Here is a 14,083-nt window from a genome sequence, read left to right as displayed (position 1 = left end):
GAATTTCCACACACCACCTACTTGTAGCGGTAACTATGTAAACATGTGATATCGCTGATGCCGTATCAACCAAGGGACAAGAAGGAAAGTAACGCACGAAAACTTAGTAAACTATATGTGAAAATCAGATATAACAGGACGTCTATATCGAACGTCCAAGTAAGATCTAAATACAAATTTCAAGAAAGACGGCGTATAGAGGCATCGATATTGCACGTAAGGTAAAAACATCAATCGAATATATAATGCCTTTACGATGATAGTTACAGGTTAGTCTTGATATTCTATCACCTATTAATGGCCGGCCGGAGTGGCCGAGCGGTTCTAGGCGCTACAGCCTGGAGCCGCGCGACCAGTTAGGTTTAAGTAGTTCTAAGCTTTAAGGGACTGATGACCTCAGAAGTTAAGTCCCATAGTGCTCAGAGCCATTTGAACCATTTTGAACCTATTAATGTATTTACAGGACACCTGTCGATGGCAATGTCCCGAAATGAGCTCATTGTGATTTACGAAACAAAACTCATCAAAAGAGCAGTGTAAACGGTGTATCATTATCCTAATTATGTCACTACAAAATATATTGTTCACTGCGGGCCCCAAGGAACAAAAAGTTCACTACCCAGTTTAAAAAGTTGTGTGCGCTTGCTGTGTCGCACAAATGAAAATGCTTGACACCGATAAAAAGAGCCACGGCTTGTCCTCAGTTACAGACCCACTCGGCCAATGTTTTGTTAAGAATAATTTAAAAATTTTTTTTAAATATTTTTTGTGTCCCTTGCTGAGTAACAAGAGCTGTACGCTCATCAGGTAACGCGTGCAGTCATTAAATACCAAACCGTACCCTGAAAGCTCATACCCTATTCAGGTCTCCCTTGTATGCTCTTGGCCTGGCGTATAACACTGTCGTTTACAAGTCGATGAGCATCTTTTTGGATGTTAATCGCACAGCAGCCATAGGGCAGCGGAGCAGGAGTCGTTATCCATGCGGCTTCACGCCTTTGACATCAGAAACAGCGCCTTCTGTCTATAGTTACGAAACCTACACGTCGCTCGGCTCCTCTTTATTCTCATTTCGAAGACTGGTTGCTAGCAGTTGTTCTTTTTCGTTCCACTGTTAATTTTTTGTCTCTTTATTACCTCGTACGGACTTGCTAATCATCATATCTGATCTTTGTCGAATACTGCAATGTAGTTCTTCTTTTCCCCCTCTTGCATTGAATCATTTCTTCCATTACATCAACTACGAAATTTTTGTGTCGGTAGAGGTGCCCAGTTAACTGAACTCATCTTTTTCTTGCCATTGACAGTAGAAATCTTTTCTCCACCGATTATCGTAAGAATTTCTTCACTTGTAAGTTCACTGCCTACGAGCTCTGTTTCACCCTCCTCCAGCGCCGCATTTCAAATGCCTCCAGACATCTCTTGTAGCATGCATCAATAATCAGGGTTTCCGGGTAATACAACGGCATGCTCCAGACAACTCCCTTATTGCGTTTCCAATTCTTTACTTTATGTCCGCAGAACTTTTGCCAACTGAGATTGTTTGACTAAGTAGTTAAAGGTACTTATTTGTCAGAGTGGTATCATTAACTCCGTCTGCTGCGCTATGTTGCAGCGGCATACCATATTTAGACTTTTTTTTAATTTTCGTATTTAGTTCTTGCTAGCACATGGTTTTTGCTAATTTATTTATAATTTCTTTTCGTTCTCCTCAGTGACGGTTATATCGTCAGCAAATATTACCATTTTGATTCTGGCTCCATCAAACTTATTCCTTCCATATCCCTTTTACATTCCTTAGAGCACTTCTCAGTACACAGGCCGAACAAAACTGATAATAAGTTAAATCGCTGACATACTTCTTTGTGTACGTCACCCTCTTGTACTTCAACATTTGTGTGTATGATGCTTCTTCTGTTTTTATGCATTGCTTACACTATTTGTCCGCCTCGGAATTACCAGACATAATTTTTATTAGCACATCTTGTTCACGTTACCCAAGGCTTTCTACAGCTCAACGAATGCAATAAATTGTGGTTTTCGTAAGTACAGTATTTTGTCAGCAACCTTTCGTAACATTAAGATAGCTTCACTTTTGCCTCTTTTCCGTCTAAATCCAAACTGCTGTTCAACTGGATTTGGTTCAGTTTTATTGCCTATTCGATTATAAAGAGTACTTTTTGTATGTAAAAAGAAAGTGCCACTTATTCCTGTAGAAGGCAAATTGATCAAAACTAGAAGAAAAGTTCGTATAATGATACGCCCGGATATAAATACTTGTTGATATGTGGGCCAATCTGTTCTCTCACTCCTATCTGTCTGTTACGTGGTAGTATACATCACAGGTAGTGCTGCATCCTGACATATCCTTCAGCCCCGGTGCCTCACTTCCATGATTACTCGAGAATTTGCGTCTGCCTATACGTGCGTATTGCGGCAATTTAGTATACCATCTTGTGAATCCTGAATACTAAACATTACTCGCCAAAAACAAATGACGCACTCTTTGAAATACACATGGCTCCATTCAGATTATCTCACATGCATTGCTCACACGCTCTTGTAACGCCTGCACATGTCGATGGGCTGGGCATACACCAAGCCTTTAAAGGTATCCATAGCCAGAAAACCTACGGATTCAGGTCTGATGCATAGGGAAGTCAAGTAATTCATCGCGCAGAAATCGGTGATACTCAGCATCTGTTAATCTGTTTGGTAAAGTGTATGGACTTAGTCTGTCACTGACAGTTCCTGCCCATACACTGAAACGAAGCGATCGTAATGCTTCATTTACACTATTTCTCGAGGATTTGCGGCTGCCACAACATGCGAATTGTGGTAATTTAGTATGCCACCTCTTGTGACTCCGGAACACAACATATTACTCGTCACAACTAAAACAGCCCATATCTCCGCAGATATTTGTTTCCGGAGGAATTGGAGGAATTTTCCTTCCATTTTTGACCAGTACTGCCCCCTGAATATCTGACACTGTTTTGAACACTCTGTATATTTACTTAAAAATATTTTCGACATGTGTTGAAACAGTGTGTCATATCCTTCACATTTGGACTTTCTTTGTTACTGAGATTATGAAGAACTTTTTAAAACATTCTGGAATGACTACACGAAAAAATAGTAGGAAAAGTAGATACCAGACCTAGAGAGGACCAATCTTAAGGAAATGTAACTCATCCACGAAGGAAGTGGCTTACAAGGTGCTTGTTCGAGCAGTTTTTGAGTACTTTTCATTAATATGGGATCCTTCACAGGTAAGACTGATATAAGAAACAGAGAAGAGTCAACGAAGAGCGGCGCGCTTGTCACGGAATGGTTTAGTCGGCGCGAGAGCTTCATCGAGACGCTCAGTTAAATCCAGTGGCAGACGTTACAACAGACGTCGTTCATCATGGAGAGGTTTGCTATTAAAATTTCGAGAGAGCACTTTCCGGGAAGAATCTGACAATATATTACACTACCGACCATTAAAATTGCTACACCAGGAAGAAATGCAGATGATAAACGGGTATTCATTGGACAAATATATTATACTAGAACTGACATGTGATTACATTTTCACGCAATTTGGGTGCATAGATCATGAGAAATCAGTACCCAGAACAACCACCTCTGGCCGTAATAACGGCCTTTATACGCCTGGGCATTGAGTCAGAGCTTGGGTGGCGTGTACAGGTACAGCTGCCCATGCAGCTTCACCACGATACCACAGTTCATCAAGAGTAGTGACTGGCGTATTGTGGCGAGCCAGTTGCTCGGCCACCATTGACCAGACGTTTTCAATTGGTGAGAGATCTGGAGAATGTGCTGGCCAGGGCAGCAGTCGAAAATTTTCTGTATCCAGAAAGGCCCGTACAGGACCTGCAACATGCGGTCGTGCATTATCCTGCTGAAATGTAGGGTTTCGCAGGGATAGAATGAAAGGTAGAGCCACGGGTCGTAACACATCTGAAATGCAACGTCCACTGTTCAGTGTGCCGTCAATGCGAACAAGAGGTGACCGAGACGTGTAACCAATGGCACCCCATACCATCACGCCGTGTGATACACCAGTATGGCGATGACGAATACACGCTTCCAATGTGCGTTCACCGCGATGTCGCCAAACACGGATGTGACCATCATGATGCTGTAAACAGAACCTGGATTCATCCGAGCAAATGACGTTTTGCCATTCGTGCACCCAGGTTCGTCGTTGAGGACACCATCGCAGGCGCTCCTGTCTGTGATGTAGTGTCAAGGGTAACCGCAGCCATGGTCTCAGAGCTGATAGTCCATGCTGCTGCAAACGTCGTCGAACTGTTCGTGCAGATGGTTGTCGTCTTGCAAACGTCCCCATCTGTTGACTCAGTGGTCGAGGCGTGGCTGCACGATCCGTTACAGCCATGCGGATAAGATGGGCGTTCCGTATTACCCTCCTGAACCCACCGATTCCATATTCTGCAACAGTCATTGGATCTCGACCAACGCGAGCAGCAATGTCGCGATACGATAAACCGCAATCGCGACAGGCTACAATCCGACCTTTATCAAAGTCTGAAACGTGATGGTACGCATTTCTCCTCCTTACACGAGGCATCATAACGTTTCACCAGGCAACGCCGGTCAACTGCTGTTAGTGTATGAGAAATCGGTTGGAAACTTTCCTCATGTCAGCACGTTGTAGGTGTCGCCACCGGCGCCAACCTTGTGTGAATGCTCTGAAAAGCTAATCATTTGCATGTCACAGCATCTTCTTCCTGTCGGTTATATTTCGCGTCTGTAGCACGTCATCCTCGTGGTGTAGCAATTTTAATGGCCAGTAGTGTACTTCAGCGTGTTCGTCGCCACATAAACGCAAATGAACTAATCCTTTTCCATGGCAACGCAAGGCCTCAAATAAGTTTGCGCAGTAGAGACGAGCTCAAAAAACTGTATTGGACTGTTCCTTGTCCACCGCACAGCCCGGATCTCGCGCCTTCCGACTTCCATGTGTTTGGCCCATGGAAGGATACACTCCGCGGGAAGCTTTACGTGGATAATGAGGTGGTTATTGACGAAGCAAGCCGTTGGCTCCGACATCGACGTGCAGGCATACAGGCCGTCCCAGTGGGATGGCTTAAGGCTGCCGCCTTCAACGAATCGGATGTGTTAAAAAGTAGTGCTTTGTAGCCAAAGGAAGGGGGAGTAATGTGACGTATTAGAATCCTGATTAAATCAACGTACTTTTAGGGAAAAAAATCAGTTCTCCAGTCACATCATCACATTCTGGTGCTTTATCAGTTTTCTCTTCTTTTACAACCTTAAGATACTGTTCCTTTTCTTACAGCCTGTCCCAGCGGATCTCTTGTTTTGCTATTTTCAAGATTCTTCATGATTGCTGTTTTTTCATATAATTTCCTTGTTTCTTTCTCCCACTTGTTCCAAACTTCGCCCGTGTGCAGAAGAAACAGCAGCACCTAAAAGGATGTTTCCTACGCACATTAACGACTGTATTAATAATAGTATTAGCAATAATATTATTATTACACAAGTCTTATTTATTGAAAGGCTCTAGTAAAACGAAGCAAATTAAAATCCTAACGCTAATGCTAGTATGCATTTTTCCACATACTCTTAAATGCGTGCGAACCAAAAGCGAAGCCTTCGAAAACATTTAGTGTTAAAAGTCGCCGTCACGATTTTGGAACCAGTGTTGCAAAGACATGACAAATTTTGCATGTTGTTAAGGTCGCCACGGTTTCTTCAGGTTAGTAACGTATAAGATGCCCCCCCTCGCGCAGTGTCTACCCTCTGGATTACCGGTACTTTCCCGCTTAAGCGTTTGGCATAGATAACCTGCGCACTGATCAACGTGACACGCATTAGCATTACTGTAGGCAAAGTGCGGCGTTTAAAGTGTAAGCGTCAGAAGTTTTGAAACAGACAGTTTCACACTGCCGCTCCGGTGTGCTATCTGAGGAGGCATCAGCCGTTGACCTCGCGAGCCGGTGGCAGCTCGGGACAACGCACCGAGGAGACATCTGACCATCGCGGAGACCGCAGCTGACCCGACCTGCTTATCTCTTTCTACCTTTTCTTAGACTACAGCTTCTGACGACTCGCCCGTACTCTTTTTCAGTATCAGCACACCAGTCAGTCAGTCGAAAGTGATAGTTTTACAGATACTACGAGGAGCACTCATAAAGTTTTAACAATCGCTTTGGAGAAGGAAAAAAAAAAAAAAAAACAAAAAAACCTGCGATCATGAAGCTTGGTGTTAGAGCTTTTCTACATATCCATCCTTCAGTGTGGCACATTTTTTCCGACGACGGATGACCTGGCGGATATCTTGGTTATAGAAGTCTGCATTTTGACTTTTCACGGAACATTCCACCCAAAAAAGCATGTCGTTGTCATTATGGACATGACTGCCACACAATGGTTTCTTCACATGAGGAAAGAAAGTCACTAGGTGCCATATCAGAATAATACCGGGAGGGGGAGGAGGGGGGGGGGGGGTTGAAAGCCCAAAAAAGCAGTATGTGTGTTCTGTGCAGAATGAACTGTGGCAGTGTCGTGAAGCAAAAACACTGGTTCCCTAGACGCTTTGTCTGTCGACTTCTCGCAAAAAAAGAAAAAAAACCTCAGCATCTCCTTTCTCGATGGGGCTTGGTCCTTGTTTCATTTTCGTCAGTGGCGAATCCACGGATTTTCGCCGATTGCTTTGCTCCTTCGTCTCGTGATAGACCCTTTACTTGTCCATGATGATCACGCGACCAAAGAAGTCACTTGGACTGACCTGACAGCTGCATTTCCGGTGAGCAGTGCAGAACACAATGACGTTTGTCATGTTCAAAATGTCGTACGAGATGGTGAAAACTGATTTTTCACTTTTCCCCCCTTCTTCTGGATAACGATTCGCCGGTCTTCGAGCACCAGGATATCCACTACCTTTGCGATTCCCGTTTCTTCACGGAGAGATGGACTGCCCCTTCGTTCTTCGGACTTGCTTGACCACTCAGTGCTGAATTAAGCCAGCAGGAAGCTCGTAGCAAAGGCTACGAAGAAACCACTGATTTGCTTTACACTCAAAGTTTAGGATATAAAATGAAACAACAGTTTACAAAAATACTTTTCCTGGTTTTATTTGGGCAAAGTTAGAGATAACACAAGTCAGATCAATGTCTCTTAAGCAAATCCCATTCCATGTTCAGTAAGGTGAGATCGTCCAGACATTCTTGTCAGACAGTGACAGTTAACTCATTTTTAATGCGCTTTGTTGAAACAAAACGTTCTCTATTGTCTTTCATTATCATCAAAGACAAGTAAATGCGCAAGATTATTTGTACATTTGGGAAGCAAGCGAATTTTCTATCTAAAGTTTGCAAAATTGCAGTTTCAGAGGCTCGTGCTTCATGCTGTCAGCAGCATTCACATCCGTTTTGAGCAGTTCAACAAACTGCCCCAATTTGTCAGCTAAGTTTTCTTCCAAATCGACTGGGTAAGAACTGACGATAATTTGAGTTCTATTCAATATCTCTTCTGCTATCAAGGTTTTAAATTGACGAGGTATTCCACCTCCACAGATGGTCAGCACCTTGGCTTTCGCTTCAATGTCTCAGATGTGAAGCACATTGCTCGAACGTATCCGTGTTCGCAAAGGCTGTATCTCGTGTTAAGGTCTTGATCAGACTACTACAGCGACAGGCAGCCCTATCTGCTTAGAAGCGTTCTAGGGTTTCATTCCAAGCGATAGTCATTATTATTGAATTCGGAAGTAAATTAGTTATAACGATAACATTTTATTATCAGATCAAACACTGTTGGCTGTAGAAATTACTTGTATGTTTTTAACTCGGTAACCTATATAAACAAAACAAATAAGTTTACCTTATTCTTCAGTGCTTCTCGTGTTTTCGTCGGCACAGTGTTAATACCTTCTACTGTTGGGGAACCGTAGTATAGTATCCTATTACAACAAAACTTAAGACACGCAGGAACCGTGAAACAACACGTTGTGCAACAAAGATCCAACATGAAAGCAACCATCCCTCTAGACGGCTCGTATCAAAAGTAATGTAGGAAAATCGGGTACACCCTAGTAGGAATGAACGACTTTAATAGTGGCGTCCATTAATTACTTCCTTACTGGAAATCAATGGAACCTTCTTCTAAGTATCGTGGTGTGTCGACTTATGACACCCAATGAATGATGTGGCTAATGCTCAGATTTTGAAATGAGCTAAAATTGTTATTACTCATTTTAATTAAATTTGGACACCGCTTTATTTCCATTGGACGGCGGGTTGAATACCACTCATATCTATCTTGACATGTTTTTTTTACACCCAAACCCGGGACCTGCAGATTCTGGTAACTCTGGCTACATGGCTTTATCCCGCACTGTAATCACTGTGTCATACGATGGCGCGTTGGTGCCATACACTTCCAGCATGTCGGCGTGAATTTCTGCAGCGTTTTTCACCTTCAAACTCAGGAAGCGAATTACTACTTCAACAAAATGGGGTGCTCCGTTTCTTTTGGGCTCTAGCGCCATGTTTCGGAACGGTGGCGCTCGGATTTCTGTACTTATCACGACCTTAGGCATGTTCCTGCAAACACACACATAATATCATGTTTTTGTTATTCAAGGTGATAAGACTTCGATAAGCAGTCGTACCGTGACGTTTTCAACTCCCTCTTTACTAGAAACATTCTGCACAAGTTTCCGCTTGTTGAGAGTTCAGGGTCCGAATCTGTTTAAAGTCCAGACGAAACAAACCGCCGCTTCGGGCGCCAAGCTGGGACGCACGAGCGAGAAAGAAAAAAAAAGGGGGGGGGGTTGGGTTAGCGCTTACAGATGAATTGCTGTGTGACTATATTTACTCGAACCGGCTCTGTGAGACTGCATCAGACTTCCCACGAATCTTTTGTTTCTGTTGCACTGTCCCTCGTTACTGTTCACAAAATGGCAATTTGATGGAACCAGATGCAGGGGAGGGGGCCTTCTCCTAAAGGAGGGAAATTGAATCAAGACTTCTAGGAAACTGTCACAGTGCGAATATTCTGTTGAGGAACTGTAGCTGCAGGTGAAGACAAACGCTGTCAAATGACCGAAGTATTTTGTTGCTTCTTGATGGTTGAATTATTCTTGCATAAGATCCAGTTCTATTGAAGAGATGGCGAAATAGTTTACACAAGACAAGCGAATCTTGTTTCATGGAACACAGCGAGAGTTATTCACTTGTGAATTGAATGTGATGACATTAAGTAATAATAAAAGTAAAATTAAATAGTATAAAGAACAATTTGATTATGTATTGAAATCCTGTAGTAAAATATATTGGAATGCTGTAATAAAATATATATCAGGACAGATTGGGAAGAAGAAGAAGAAGAAGAAGAAGAAGAAGAAGAAGGAGAAGAGAAGAAGGAGAAGGGGAAGGAAGGAAAGGAGAAGGAAGGAAAGGAGAAGGAAGGAAAGGAGAAGGAAGGAAAGGAGAAGGAAGGAAAGGAGAAGGAAGGAAAGGAGAAGGAGAAGGTAGGAAAGGAGAAGGAAGAAAGAAAGAAAGTGATGAAGATAAACATACAATGGACAGACAATAAAAGACTTGACAACAAGAAGAAACTACAGAAAGACTGGTAAAACAGGAGGATGTCACTGATGACCTTGAGAGCTGTAAAATCCTGCCTATTAAATTGCAAAGTGTGACACATGACATGACATGACATGACACTTACACATGATGTCTTCCTGGTATGCAGCCATTTCCTTGAGTGTTTCTGGGCACAATATTTTGCAAACGTAATTCACCATCATCATAAGGTGCTCCCCAGAGGTTGTTCAATGGTATGGGCTGCTGAGAAAAACCACTGCCGTGTACTGAACCTTGGAGTTTTGATGAGGACTAAATCTCATTACTGTTCCTTCAGATGTTGCTGGTAATACTTGTTTCTCCATTATTCTGGTTGTTTTCTGTTTTCTTTCTGTGGGCTGACGACAGAACATTTCTGGTGTTAGCTGACACCAATAAGGCTACTCTTTGAGGACTTCTGTTTGTCTCTATACTCCACTGGGGAGGGGGTGGGGGCTACTTTTTGCTGGCATTGGTGGCCATTGCTTTCCACATCTCACTTTTGGCAGTGAAAGCACCTTGTAGGAAGTACCTCCTAAGTAATATCAGGTTCAAACTTACCTATATGTGGATGATAATTGACATGGAAGTTGATTTAACATTGAACAAAACAAGCAATCTCCTTAAGTATTAAAAATCACTTCAACTTGTGAAATGTTGCAATTTACAGTATTCCATTACAGTTCAGCATATCATTCATCAACCTAACAATTAGGATGAGGAAGGTACAATGTATGGTGTATGAACACATCCCTCATCTGGAGCAACCGTGCAGTTCAGATGTCAGTAAACATGGTATAGAGCTTCATCATATCATATTAAAATGTAACAAAATCTCTGGCACAGATGCCAGCACTCTGGGTTATTGTAACCAGTTACAGGTTGTCAAATTGGCAGAAATCCATATGAGTGGAGACAGTGGGTATGAACGCATCAAATTCTGGGATTATGCCATAAAATCGGGGATTAGACATGGTGCAGAAAACCTTGGATGGTCCAGAAGCCCCTGGGAACGGTGACTGCAGGACCTCGAAATTCCAAAAAGGGAATGGCAGTGTGTGGTAATCAGCACATATAAAAAGATTGCCAAATTCTCTGTGATTTAGTGCAGTAGGGAACACTAGATGACATCTAAGTTTTATGCATCAAAATATTGTGTCAAGAAGACAAGGAACTGGTGGCATACCCTAATGGAATACACATGTTGAGAACAGCAACAGATGTGTCCAATACCTACAGTATATAGAATGATACTATGTTACTCTGTATTAACTAGTACTCAAAAGTTTGTGAAATCTGATCTCATATAGTTTTCTGACACATCATTGTCCATATCTTACCAAACAAAAGCTCTGTTACTTAGGGGAGGGTGTTGAACTATTGCTTTTGTGCTTATTGCTAATGGTCAGAATCTAAGGAAGAAATTATTTGTGCCTATGAGCCATACTCTCTTCACATTCCTGATTTCTTTCTTGACAAGTTTCCCCTCATTAGTTCCCCGCATGTAAACCAAACTTCTTTTTTTTTATTGCAAGGCTACACATGCCCAGGCGCACAAATACTACCACTTGCACACTTGTGCACACACGCAAAATACATTTCTCGTGGTCATCAATGAAATTTGAATACTTTTCCTTCCTTCTAATTTAGTATGAGTGAACTTCCAATTACCATTTTTTGAGCTGGCCTAGAGATTTCTGCACTTTTGTTTTGTTGTTTATATCACTCGCTTTTCTGTTGCAGGTGTTTGGGCTGGGCAATAAGACATACGAGCACTACAATGAGGTGGCCAAGTACATTGACAAGAGGCTGGAAGACCTAGGCGCAACACGTGTCTATGAAATGGGCCTTGGCGACGATGATGCCAAGTGAGTACAATCACTTTGTTAAAATACAGGCTTAGTCTCACAAATCAGAGCACCAAACTTTTGGTGGCAATTGTTAAAACATGTAGTGGCCATGAGAGTGTGGACCTGTGGCAGAACCTCCACATTATTTGCTTAAGAGGTGGCGCAGGATGACTAGCTAACAAGTTACACAAATAATATTGACTTAAACCGGACGTTATCGCTTGCTGCCTCATTTTATGGACATTTAGTACCTGATTATGCTGAAGTGGCAGTACCTGCAATTTCACTGCTGTAATTTGCATACAGCCATTTGGTGTGACTTGCCTGAAATGTAATTGTGGAGAACAACAGATCAAAGGAACATTGCTTAGGTGTTGTGCCACCTTTATTCATACTGTAGTGAATGTGATCACCATCCAACAACGTGTCCTGGAGCTTCAATGCTTTACAGTTGAACCTTTAAACAGGTGTGTGTCTGATTGATATGGCTGAGTGGAAAGGTCTTTTTATTCTCTGAGCGTTGTGGCTACTGTACATCATGTGAGATAAATGCATGGAGGGAGGGAAGAGGGGGGGGGGGTGAGTGAATGAGTGTTCATCAAGCATCTGTGACTTTTAATTGTGCCTGTCTGCATTTTTACGGTAAGTAAAGTATTTCCCACATTGTTTTACTCATCTTATCTTATTCTCATTCTGACAGTATTGAAGACGATTTTATCACATGGAAGGATCAGTTTTGGCCAGCTGTTTGTGAATTCTTTGGTATAGAGTCCACTGGTGAAGATGTTAGTGTGCGGCAATACCGACTCACTGAGCACGACTCCATTTCACCTGACAAGATCTACACAGGAGAAGTAGCACGGCTGCATTCACTTGCAAACCAGAGACCGTGAGTAGAAGATTTTCATTTTTCTTAATGTTCCAATACTTTCAGTTTATAAGCTAAATTATATTTTGAGCAACCTCTGAGGACATAAACATAATTTTTTATTTTAAAAATCTTTATTGCTTCCTTGGTTGTACGGTAATAATAGGAACATGTACAAACAAACCACACTCTTTCCAGCTCAGCAATTTTGTGACTTGTGTCCTTTCCCTGTGTCTGAACAACATTTGCAGCTTTCTTTTGATGCAAACTGTAAGCTGCATATCATATTCATGTAATAACACGAACACAGATGAGTTTCTTTCATGATCTTTCTTACTTTATGGTGCATCAGTCTTCTTTACTTCTTTTATGGCAATATGTTAAAAATGAACTACAAGGGTTGGAACTTAAATAGTGGCAACTATTTATTCACAACTGATACAAGTGTGTTACATGTTTGCACCTGTTGTTGTCCTTCAAAGTAGTCACAAACTTTGTGTAGAACCGGTTGCCAGCGATGTGGAAGGCATAGTATACCGTTAGCAGAGCCTGTTCTGTTGATGGTGCAAATGAAGCGGTCTAAAGTTATGGTGATTCTCGTGTATGACTGTGATGGTGTTATCTCAATGCATTACATTCCTCCACGGTAGACTGTCAGTGCACAGCATTACTGTTCATTTTTGGAGCATCACCTGTGACCAGCTTTGCGAAAGAAGCGGCGACAGTTTCTGTGCAACCCACCCATCATTTTGCACGACAGTGCACGGGCACATACAGCACTAGCTGTGGCTGCTCTGTTTGGTCGATGGAACTGGGAAGTACTGTACCATCCACCATATTCCCTGGACTCAAGTCCTTGTGACTTTGATTTGATTCCGAAGATGAAGGAAGCACTTCGTGGCGTTAGCTTCAGAACTGTTCCAGAGATTCGACAGGCAGTAGACTGCTCCATTCACACCATCAACAGAACGGGTTCTGCTAATGGTTTATTATGCCTTCCACATTGCTGGCAATGGGTTCTACACAACGCTGGTGACTACTTTGAAGGACAGTAACAGATGCAAACATGTAAATCTTTTGTATCGGTTGTGAATAAATAGTTGCCACTATTTAAGTTCCAACTCTCGTATATAAGAATAGTGTTATTATTGATTCCTCATGTTAAGAACAATAATTTTAATGTTTAATGGGTACATGACAGTACGAAAATAGTAACAACACTTAAATATTAAGATTAGATGAAGAGATAAATGAATACTTTTATTTTTCAGCCCATATGATGCAAAGAACCCGTTTCTTGCACCAGTTAAAGTCAACAGAGAACTTCATAAGGCTGGTGATCGATCCTGCATGCATATAGAATTTGATATTGAGGGATCCAAAATGAGATACGATTCAGGTACAGTGAACATTTGGTATTTCTTTTATTAACTACATTGAATAAATCTCCCTGAATGATAAATGTGCATTACTTTATGAATACTTCTTTTATTTTGCCAAAGGTGTAACCAGGACCTGGATGGGAAGGGTGGGAAGAGGGGGGAGCAAATCACTTCAAGTGACACAAAAAGGACTTGTATAGGAAGGTTGGGGAGAGGGGGGGAGCAAGTCACTTCACCTGAAAGGAAAACCTCATAAATACCTTTATACCAGGAAAAAACAGTCGGGTTCTAGCAGGGCAGGAAGATGTGACAGCTGCGTTACACCCATAAAACTAAAAAAAAAATTGATTATCATAATTAATACCCTTA

At 42.0% G+C, this 14,083-nt stretch overlaps 1 protein-coding gene across 1 annotated transcript in view; it reads left to right on the top strand.

The window, feature by feature from the left end:
* Nucleotides 1–14,083, top strand: part of LOC126251878 (NADPH--cytochrome P450 reductase) — a 236,041-nt gene that overhangs the window by 185,393 nt on the left and 36,565 nt on the right. The window contains exons 5-7 of the mRNA XM_049952568.1: nt 11,358–11,482; nt 12,165–12,353; nt 13,604–13,731. Of these exons, the coding sequence (XP_049808525.1) occupies nt 11,358–11,482; nt 12,165–12,353; nt 13,604–13,731 (442 nt within the window). The remainder of the gene's footprint in view (nt 1–11,357; nt 11,483–12,164; nt 12,354–13,603; nt 13,732–14,083) is intronic.

Source organism: Schistocerca nitens, chromosome 4 (genome assembly GCF_023898315.1).
Source record: "Schistocerca nitens isolate TAMUIC-IGC-003100 chromosome 4, iqSchNite1.1, whole genome shotgun sequence".
Lineage (NCBI taxonomy): Eukaryota > Metazoa > Arthropoda > Insecta > Orthoptera > Acrididae > Schistocerca > Schistocerca nitens.
Note: the sequence above shows the minus strand (reverse complement) of the source record. Positions and strands in the feature narration are given on the sequence as shown.